The sequence below is a fragment of the Maylandia zebra genome, linkage group LG18, assembly GCF_041146795.1.
Source record: "Maylandia zebra isolate NMK-2024a linkage group LG18, Mzebra_GT3a, whole genome shotgun sequence".
In the NCBI taxonomy this organism is placed as follows: Eukaryota; Metazoa; Chordata; class Actinopteri; order Cichliformes; family Cichlidae; genus Maylandia; species Maylandia zebra.
The window spans coordinates 24,436,670-24,448,182 of record NC_135184.1 but is presented as its reverse complement, the minus strand read 5'-3'; the positions used below and the strand labels follow the sequence as shown (position 1 = coordinate 24,448,182).

Below are 11,513 nucleotides of genomic sequence, written 5' to 3'. Positions count from 1 at the left end.
TAAGCCTCACCACAGTCACCTAAACGAAAAGAGGTTTGACATGAGGGCAGTGGCCAAATTTAAACCTTATGAATGGTTATAAAGGTGGTCATGGAGTGACTGGGAGTTGTGTAACAGCACTTTGTGAGATCAGAAGGTTAAGTGAGTCCACTTTCTTTTTTCATTCACTTCTCTTTGTGCAAACACAGCCATCACAAGATGGTGTTACTTACTCTGAGTAAACATTTGGCCCCACAGTAGAAATAATACATTTGATATACTCCACTGTATGGATTCTACCTGCTTTCTACAGAGACAAAAATATGCATCACTGTAATTCTTCTACACGTGTTTAAGTCAGGAACCACTTCCTCTTTTGCGCTTCTTCTTCTTCTTTTTTTTCTTTTACACACATCATGTACTCTGAGTCGTCTTTCTTTCATGTCTTTCTTCTCCTGCCTCCTCCTGCCCCCCCCCCTCTCAGAGTACAGAAGTAGCGTGAGCACAGCTGCCAGCAGCCTTCGACCGGTTGAAACCTGTATGCATTGCTACTGAAAAGACACTTCCTCCACCCATCACCAGCCAGATCCAGAAAGAGCTGGAAATCAGGAATGAATCTGATACACAGTCACAGTAACACAGTGTACCCCTGCCTTGTGTGTGTGTGTTTAAATTATCTTTTTACTGTAACTTAAGTGAAAGTGTACACTATTTGTAGAAAATACCACTTTTATGTTTCTCCTACCGAGTTGACGTTTAATTAAGACCAGCTATAAAAACATTCCACGCGACCCCTGTCGTGGTACTACTTGCACGGCCGTAACGCGGACTCGTACGGGCAGTGCTGCGGCCGGCCGTTGACCGTCTGTGACTTTTCCGGTTTTCCCCACCGCCACAGTGAACGCAGCACCAGGAGACGAACTGGTGGGTGGAGCATTCGGGAAGTTGTCGTGAACGCTATCCTCCAATCAGAAGCGCCCATCGCACGCGCAACAGCGGTTCGCGCAGCTCCATGTTGGATCAGTCGTTTTTTCTTAGAAATGTAGTGACCCGGAGGTGAGGCTGCGCTTACTGTCTAGTAACAAACGGACGGCCCCGGGCAGTCAGGCGGGTTCAGGTATGAGGGCTACCCGCCGACAGACCGCAGGGCTGCAAACGAATGTTTTCTGGAGGTTTGCGTGAGCGAGCAGCGTCATCCCTTTGCTTTGAAACGGGGCCGAGAAATTAGGTTAAAGACGCACCTGGAGAGGGGAGCGAAAAGTGGCATGCGGGGTGAAGAAGAAGTAATTGGATTGAGATAACGCCTCGCTGGCAGTAAGTATATTTTCTTCTCGTTATCTTTTCAACACATTACTAAAGGGATAAAAATAAATCGCTTTAATAACCCGCAACCTGTTGTTTATTGACTAACGGAGATAAGAGGCTGATGAATGTTTAACGCGGGGACACGTGCTGCTTCTCTTTTCTCACGCGTCTGGGTGAATCACCTGATCCCGCACAGCGGGCAAAAAAAGAAAGAAATGGAAAGAACCATCGCGTGCGCCAAAAAAAATCAGCAGTTTCGTCAGACTGTGGCAGAGATGACTGGTGTCCCATGTGGGTGCGCAGGTCTCCACGAGTTAAATACATCGTGGTGCCTGGAGCTGGTGTTGTAACTTCAGGTATGACCTAAAGTTCAGTCTGGCCATCTTTAAACTTCTGCTCAGTCCTCAATGAACTTGACTTGGAGCAAAGCGGCTGCTGTCACGTGGTGAAAGTCGTAATTCACCCTGAACCGAGTAGCGTTATTCCTCTACGAGTTTAATCAGGAAACTATCGCCAACGCTAGCCCGTCCTTGATGCCAGGGCCGCCTATAATAACCGAGGGCCCCACCCTTTCCTGGGGGCCCCACATTCTCTCACGCAACGCCTCCCCCCTCTCTAATCTGTTTGGATCTGTTACTTCGCCCATGTGTGAATGTGTGTGTGCATGGGTGGATGACTGGTTGTGTAAAGGGCTTTGGGATCCTTAGGGACTAGTAAAGCGCTATACAAATACAGGCCATTATGCAAAAGACTGGGGGAGGGCTGATAATGCAAGCTCCTTCTAGCTTTGCCACAGTTTGATAAAGATTACTCGCTCCGCTTTGCAAGGATATAGAATAGAATAGCCCTTTATTGCCACTGTACATGTACAATGAAATTATGGGTGCTCCATGCCAACTGTACAGGACTAAAACATAAATAGTAAAACAGCAGGAACAAATGACACACAGAAGAAATGTATACAATCAAGAGGAATGTATACAAAACAAAAGAGACATATAATAGAAATAAATATAACTATATATTATCTATAGGCTATCACAGTTGCCACTAACAACAATTAATGGTGATTCCTGATGACTTCACAGTGGTGTACTAAGAAGCAACATTTCGCATCATATGCTGAGTTTAAAGTCAGAGATTTCTGAATACCTGTTCAATCAATAAAAGTAATTTCACGAATTCCACGTGTACTTTTTTAGGCTGATGTAAGTAACCTGTAATGGTCCAGTTAAAGTTTGAAAGCTCTAAAGTGCATCCGGCATGTTGGAATTAAACATCAGCCCTAAGGGTGTACTCAGTTAAAATAATAAGCTTCAATTAAAAGTTTTATTTTACGGCTCTGTGACACAAAGCTCAAGATTTTTCTGCAGTGTAAATCTCTTTGTTTGCAACAGCTTTGCATTTTACTGCTGTTTTTATACTATTTGCAGATTTTTAATCACCATTTTTGCTCATTACACGTTAATGTCTCTGATTGGAGTAGGTTGCACTCACAGGGATCATTTTGTGCGGAAGAAGAGTCATATGATAAAAAAATGCCCACTTTTTGTGAGTGTGCAAAGAGCCTGAAGCAGAAAGCCCGGCTCACAGAAAAAACGGAGATAACCATCATCATGATACCCTTTCTTTCTGACTGGGATTTGCATTTTAGATTTTGTCCAGCAAACTAACACAAAGAAAGCCTAGTTGTGTTGAACTTCTTTTATAGTACACTGCTGTTTTATTTAAAGCCACAGATTTCCCAAACATATTTCTTAGGTAAAATATATGGTTAATAATGTGGCACTATGACACAACACCATTCTAATAATGACTAGACAGCCAAGCTATTAGTGTGACCGCATCTAATAGTGCTAAGTCATAGTGGTAGCTGTAACAAAATGCAACCTCTCATTCAGTATTTCTTTCTATGTTCATTCATTTCTATGTTAAATCCATGCAGTATGTTAAAACAATTGGATATCATAGTTAAAAAAAAATTAAACAGCATTTTCTTTATGGGCACACAGTAAAACGTAGAACCAGCAATCCGGTGTGATCAATGGATGCATTAGGCCACACCAAAACTACATGCACAATCCTTCGTGCAAACATTTGACTGTCAATTTTGTGTTCTTACTGTGGAAACTGAGGGAAAAACACGTTAACAGTAATGACGTCTGAGATGGTCATTCATGTATGTGACTGTACCAAATGCTGTATATGCTGAATAGAACTAAAAGCTGAGTGAGTAATGGTCAAGGGATTACCTCGTGGCCGATACACAGACAAGCTGTTAGCCTTAGTTAAAACATCCTGTAACATGTAAGGCTGTCACGCTAAGTGAATTTTTAAATTGCAAATGACTATTCGTACCTCTAAGGAAAGACTTGTATATATCTGAAGGATGTTGAAACATTCAAAGCAGATTAACTGCTGATTTGAATGCAGATCATATTATGATGTTTTAGTGTGTTTTCCAAACTATGTAAAAAGTGCAACATTCACTAAGTAAGAGAACAATTTTCAATGCATCACTAAAGGAAATGCACATCTGCCAAAGGTCTTAGTGAGTAAGAACACTGGTGGATTTGGGGCTTCATCAAAGGACTCTGTTCCAAAAACAGCATGTTGTAATATGTCTGGATTTAGCACAGTTTTGGCCTGGTGCTTAAACACTATGAAAAGGAAGTGAGAGTTCAATGTAGTTCACACCATGATAAAATGATAGGGCACTTTAATACTTGTAGTCACTGATTCATGGCTCATGTAGCGGGAGGATAAATGTGTTACTCCAGCAGACTTAGCTGAATGCATGAAATCAGTCTCCAGTTTGGTAACTTGCTATGGATTTAGATTTGTTTTATATGGAGGAGGCCATGATGGAAACAAATTAAATGCTGGGACTTTATCTCCCTTCCGGTCTTTTTTTTTTTTTTTTATATATACCTGTTGTTTATTTTTCTCCTTATAGGGGCAAACATATGTTGCTCAAGCTTTTCTACAACTTTGTGCATTCCCTCAGGAATTTTCTGACATTTGAGAATCCTTATATTTATGCTAATATTATTATTTCTTATATTGAGACAGTGATTGTTATCATCTCACTGATAAATTCAAAAACTGGAGTGAAAAAGTAGCTGAGCATGTATAGGAGGAATCAACAGTATTGAACAGGCCAATCACAATAGTTACGGCGTAGGTTTTAGATTTCCTGTTGAAGCATAAATCCACATCAACTTTGTCCTCTAAACAAAATGTGTCAAGTTATTTTGGAAGGGTTTTTTTTTTTGTTTTGTTTTCTTACTCGGGCTGCTCATGACAAGAACTGAAAGAGGACTTAAAATATCTCCAAGATGTCCAGCTGGCCCTGTGCAGTTGTTATGTCCATGAGTTCCCAGCAAAATGTCAGATTTTACAAGCATGGGATATCATACCAACACACCGTTTGAAATACTAATATTAAAGTAGTTGGACAGAGTCATCTGTTCTTGCAAAAGGACACAGGGCATAAGTACCACAATATCCTGCACTCGTGTCATAATTTCCTGTTGCATGTTTAACCCTTTTTCTATTAGTATCTGATCGCCACGGTTCGCTAGTTTTCAGGGTTTTCTAGTTGGCCATAGTACCTGGTACCAAGTGCTAAAATAGTACCTACTTGGCCACCGGTTCTAAGCGATCCAAGTAGGTACTAAAATGTGACATCGTCAGACTGCATGTTAGCGACTGGCTGGTCAGTGGTGTCACTCAATGAGTCATGAGAGTTTCTTTCTCATGAAAATCAAAACTGCCACACGAAAAGACACAAACTGAGCAGTAGCTATATCATCGCTTCGACGGTCATCTTTGTTGTAGCCTTCGTGTCACATGCTTATGTCAAGGGATGCACGGATGGGTTGCTGTAACAATGACCACGCACATTATGTGGTACTCGATTGTAATAGAAAACCAGTTGAGTTTTGGCGAGCTGATCTGAGTAGGTTTTAATGGAAAAGGTCCTTTTGTTGGACCACAGTGTTTACAAAGGCTATAGTTAAATGCATCTCATAGCACTGCTGCACCTCAGTGATCATATCAAAATGTGTCTTTGTGGTGGTATAAACTTTGTGTTGGTTTAAGCTAAAAGTCCCGAGACACGTCTGGTTTAAATAGGGTTACAGGTCTGTAGGTTTTATAAATATTCAAATATCATGTATTATGCGACAGGCATGGTGCACACCCCAAATACAATCAGCTTTCATTAACGATCATGATCATGATGAGGATGAACTAGAAAAGTAACTGACCAATTTATAAATAATCAGAATTAATCAGTTAATTGTTTTGTTCAAGTTTAGTGCCAAAAAAACCATAAAATAAATAGTATAAGTAAAATTAATTGAGTTTTGTCTCTTTGTTCCAGCGATGTTCACTCTCACTGAGATTGCATCCCTGAACGACATCCAGCCAACATACCGCATCTTAAAGCCATGGTGGGACGTCTTCATGGACTACCTGGGTCTGATCATGCTCATGCTGGCCGTATTTGCAATGACCATGCAGATCACCAAGGACCAAGTAGCTTGCCTTCCATGTATAGATAATGCAGAGGAAGCCTCAGGAACAAGCTCGTTGCCCCAGCAGAGACCTGAGGATGTAACCTCATCCACCAGAGCCCCTGTAGGAACAACCATCCCACCGGTCACTAAGGACCTAACGGATGAAGCGGTCAGTAAGATTACTGCATTACAAGCCCCTCCAACAGGGGTCAAAACAAACCTGGACTTTCAACAGTATGTCTTTATCAACCAAAAGTGTTACCATGATGCCTTGCCCTGGTATTCCAAATACTTTCCATACCTCACCCTCATCCACACCCTCATTCTCATGGTCAGTAGCAACTTCTGGTTCAAGTACCCCAAAACAAGTTCGAAGATTGAGCATTTTGTTTCTATTCTGGGACGGTGTTTTGAATCTCCTTGGACAACAAAGGCTTTGTCTGAAACTGCTTGCGAGGACTCGGAGGAAAACAAACAGAGGCTGACCGGCACCTCTTCTGCACCAAAGCAGGTGTCTATAGAGGGGAACGATGACAGCACAAATGTGAGCCCATCCACACCCATGCTTGGGGTGAAATTTTCTGCAGATAAGCCTATTGCGGAGGTCCCAAGTAGCATGACGATCTTGGATAAAAAAGATGGGGAGCAGGCCAAAGCTCTTTTTGAGAAGGTGAGAAAATTCAGAGCCCATGTGGAGGACAGCGATTTTATCTACAAGCTTTATGTAGCACAGACCATTGTCAAATCTGTGAAGTTTATTTTGATATTGTGCTACACTTCAACCTTTTTAGCCGAAATAAAATTCACACATGAATGTAAGCCTGATATAAAACATTTAACAGGATATACAAAGTTCTTTTGTACACACAACATGGCTTTCATGCTGAGCAAACTGCTCGTCACCTATGTGGCATTGATAATGATCTATGGGATGACATGCTTGTACTCTCTCTTCTGGGTGTTCCGGCGACCCCTGAAAGAGTATTCGTTTGAGAAGGTCAGGGAAGAGAGCAGCTTTAGTGACATTCCTGATGTCAAAAATGACTTTGCATTCCTTTTACACATGATTGACCAGTATGACCAACTTTACTCCAAGCGCTTTGGCGTTTTTCTGTCTGAGGTCAGTGAAAATAAGCTAAGGGAGATCAGCCTCAACCACGAGTGGACTTTTGAAAAATTAAAGCAGCTTGTCACGCGTAATGCACAGGACAAGCAGGAGCTGCACCTCTTCATGCTCTCTGGACTCCCGAATGCAGTGTTTGACCTCACAGATTTGGAAGTGCTCAGACTGGAGCTGATTCCTGACGTGAGGTTCACTGCAAAGGTCTCCCAGATGACCAGCTTGCAAGAGCTGCATCTTTGCAACTCTCCGGCCAAAGTTGAGCAGACGGGCTTTGCTTTCCTCCGTGACCATCTCCGCTGCCTTCATGTCAAGTTCACCGACGTTGCCGAGATCCCGGCTTGGGTTTATTTGCTTAGGAACTTGAGGGAGCTTAACCTAATTGGCAACCTGAGCTCAGAGAACAACAAAATGATTTGCCTGGAGTCCATGCGAGATTTGAGGCATTTAAAGACGCTATGCCTGAAGAGCAACCTCACAAAAATCCCCACAAACATAACAGAACTTTCTCCGCATCTGATTCGGTTAATGGTTCACAATGATGGTACAAAATTGCTGGTCCTAAACAGTTTGAAAAAGATGACAAATCTGATTGAAGTGGAGCTGCACAACTGTGAACTTGATAGGATTCCCCATGCCATTTTCAGCTTAACCAATTTACAAGAACTTGACCTGAAATCCAACAATATTCGAACCATAGAGGAGATCATCAGCTTCCAGCACCTCAAGAGGCTGACGTGCCTTAAACTGTGGCACAACAAAATAATCACCATTCCAGCCACCATCGGCCACATCAAGTCTCTGGAGGCTCTCTACCTCTCTCACAATAAACTGGAGACCCTCCCTGCTGCCCTGTTCACTCTGCCCAAACTGCGACACTTGGAGGTGGGCCACAACTCCATCTCGGTGCTTCCTCCAGATGTGGGTCTCCTCCACAACCTCCAGCACTTGGCCATCAACTCCAACAAGCTGGAGGGGCTGCCCAAGCCTCTGTTCAGATGCACCAAGCTTAAGGTGCTGTGTCTGGGGCACAATGCGCTCACGATGCTGCCAGAGGCTGTGGGTCAGCTAGTCCAGCTCACTCAGCTGGAGCTCAAAGGAAACTGTCTGGACAGAGTGCCTGCCCAGTTAGGAAATTGCCGCCTGCTGCGCAGAAACTGCCTAATCGTGGAGGACCATCTTTTTGACACACTGCCCGTGGACGCTAAAGAAAGTATCAGCCGAGAAACCTTTTAGCACAAAAGCCACCTAAAAAGACGGATGGCTTCAACCATTATTTTTGTATTGTATTATCCATGCATTTCTTGATTAGTATTTTTAGGCTGTCTTAGTTGCTTCTGTTTAAATACAGCATAAGAAAACAGAGCTTTTGTTATTGCGAAGTATGTATCTAATGCAACATTGTTATTATGCTTTTTTGATAGCTTTGAGATATTAAAAATCCAGCTTCTTTGTATATTATTCTATAGACCAAAACCATTTCAGTGGCACATTATATACATTTGTCATTATTGTTTTAGGTACTCAGGTATAAATGTAACCATTGGGAACAATCTTTTTGCCTTAACTGCTGCTATTTGTTTGTTTTGTTTTTTTACAGTGAGGGCTTTCACAAACAACAGGACAAAAATTAATAATTTATGATTTCTTGTCAGATTTCTTTCTTTTTGTGTTGAAACTATCAAGGTACTTTTTAACTTGTTGAAATCAAGTAACCAGTGTATTTTTTTTTTTTCTTCATACCTATGTAGCCGAAAGAATTTGAGTTGTAAACTCAGGTGGAGACGAGAAAAGAACTTTTACCCCACTGTAGTAAAGATTGTATATGAAAGCCTCCAGTAATTCATTTGCACATTGAAACCCTAATGATGTAAAGATTGGTGAATGTCCTGCTGAGAGAACTAATAAAAGGGAAATCGGTTGACTAGCTTTTGAAACCATGTTTTGAAGTGTGATTTGAATCTGTTGTGTTGAGCTACTGGTCCCACATGTCACAATCATGTAAAGATGATGACATCTGCCTTCATTCTTGTCAATGTACTTCTGTGTAGGCCTGATATACGTGTTCTTCAGAGCTGCTGTACCACCTTGATGAGCCTCTGCTCAAAGTTCACATTTTTATTGTACAATAAAACAACAGTCCAGATTAACGTCTAATGATTATCGATCGCCTTCAGGTTCATGACACTTGCTGCTGTCCTGCAGTGAAATCTGTAAGTTTGGAGATTATTCTTTTAAATATGTAAGGTGGATTAACAACATTTTAAAACTGTATCATTGGAAAATGAACAGATTTTCTTTCAAAATTGACTTTTTTTTTCCCCCACTTGTTTCCACTTTCATTGTTCTATTCTTGGACTTGAGTCACAGTTCAAAATGATCCTTACACTGGGCCTTGGTACAACCCCCTGACTTCAGCCTATAAAACCATCGTCAAACTTTGTTCTAACTGGTTTTAAATAGAAGCTTCAATCAGCAGTCAGTCTGGGAGTGTTTTCTTAGCCGACCATGAATTGTGTAGCAGAAATCAAGACTCGTCAGAACAGGAAATGTTTTTCCAATTTTCTTTTGTGTGCAAATTGTGTGTAGACTCTGTTTTCTGTTCTTAGGTAAAAGGAGTGGCACTTAGTGTTAAGTTCTGCTGGTGTAACCCATCTCTTTCACAGATGTGCCTTGAAGGTTGCTCTACTGCATACCTCGGTTGTAACGCTTGACTTCATGTCAGCTCATTCTCCTCCATCCTCTGGCACCAATAACCGTGCCACGATCAAAGTCCCCTATCTTCCCCATTCGGTTTGCTTAACCATGTCTACATGAATATACCACAGATGTACCTATTTAAAAACAGTATATACTTATAATTTTAAAAATAAATAGAATTTTAATACACTTCAAGTTTGTCACTGGCTTAAGTGTTATATTGACACTAAACATGCTTCTTATTGAATATGGTGTTTGATCATCCCTGTTTTTTTTTTTTTTTTTTAACCCCCTGGCATAAGTTTTTCACACTAACAAAGCTCCAAAAAAAACTTCCCAAAAAATACAAGCTAATGGCAAACTCAAGTGTTTGTGTTTAATCCAACAAACCAGTAGGGAGATAAACCTTTTAAGAACAGTCTATGATTTATTTGAAGTTAATTTGGATTTTCTTTCTGACCTGGCTCACACTTGTTTCTGTTTCTCGTTGGATTCGCAGCAAAAAAGATCATGGCTGCAAACCTCCTGATTCTAATGGAGCTGTCCTGTATGAAGTACATCAGTTTCCTCTCACAGTTATTTCAGGTTAATTAGTGATTCTAAAATGGTACTCGTAGATGTGAGTGGTTGTCTGCCTCTCTGTGTTAGCCTTGTGAAGATGGACAGTCTGCCCACTGTTTACCCATCTCTCACCCTGTGACAGTCCCCACAGCCCTGAAAGCAGTTAAGAAAATGAGCACAGGGACAGCAGAAAATATACAGGAAGAACCAAAAATATTAAGGGTGGCTCGTTCTCAGTAAGTACTTCATTCCAGCATTTTATTATACCCTTGTTTGTTTCACTCTACATTTTTCCTCCTGGAAAAACAGTTTTTTCCCCCTCCACCCTTTTCTGCTTCCTGTCTGCAGCAGAAACTCAAGAAAGATTTAAAACGTCCCTTAAGGGCTTGAGTACAAAGGTCCCAGAGTCACGGCTCTTTTGTTAATGTTGCCAAGAGACAACTGACAATGTTACATTGACCTCAGCAGTTCCCAAGTAATGGTATGATCCCAGTGTACTCTCCAGTGAAGTTAACTGAGTTCAAATAATGTGTTTTTAGTCATCCGATGTCTAAAAGTTAATGACTGATAAAGTAAATGTCTTGAGTTCCTCCATATCGTCATGCACGAGATATTTTCTGAAATGTGAATCCTATCAGACCGTTGAGAAGCAGGGGCTAGATTTGGTGCTGCACTGCAGACAAGTAACAATGTGTTTGATTCCTCCAAAGGAAGAACAATAACAGCACTGTTTCTAGGTAGGTCTTGACCAGATTTTTCTGAGAATTATGAGAACACACCTGTCCTTGAGATATCCTCCTCTGGAACTAAACATGCCCGCATGTAGTGTCATGTTTCTGTCTGCCTGTGCTGACACACATTCATTCTTAAACAAATTCTTTCAGATTTCACACTGCTGTCTGTTTAATCCCCTGTTCTTATCTGTAAGTTTTTCTTAACTTATAAACACTCAAAGAATTCAACATTGTGCATTCATCTATATATAATTAGATGAGCAAGCAGTCTACAAGACCCTACTGAGGTCCTGCTTGTTTTAATAGACTTAAACACAGTTAATACTGGAACATTTTTAAACTAATCAAAAAAGGAGATTTTTTTTTAAAGCTGTGTTTGACAAATGACAAAAAATTTATATGCACAGAGAACGTGTTATCTTCAGTAGGCTATCTGTTCAGTATAAGACGTGCGACACTGAAACATCTGAATGTAGTTGTACTTCTTTATAGAGTTAAAAATAAATTGAATTCAAATTGATATCTTCTTTGGGGAGCATTTTGAATTTCTGGTGACTGTAAAGACAATTTCAGTACAGTAAAATCATTGTC

The 11,513-nt window shown here is 41.0% G+C and overlaps 1 protein-coding gene across 1 annotated transcript; it reads left to right on the top strand.

Moving 5' to 3' along the window:
• The first annotated feature begins 892 nt into the window (after positions 1 to 892).
• lrrc8da (leucine rich repeat containing 8 VRAC subunit Da) lies at positions 893 to 9,073 on the top strand. Its single transcript, XM_004570544.5, has 2 exons — positions 893 to 1,293; positions 5,672 to 9,073. The coding sequence occupies exon 2, from the start codon at positions 5,674 to 5,676 to the stop codon at positions 8,161 to 8,163; it is 2,490 nt and encodes an 829-aa protein (XP_004570601.1). The 5' UTR covers positions 893 to 1,293; positions 5,672 to 5,673; the 3' UTR covers positions 8,164 to 9,073.
• The last annotated feature ends 2,440 nt before the right edge of the window (positions 9,074 to 11,513 follow it).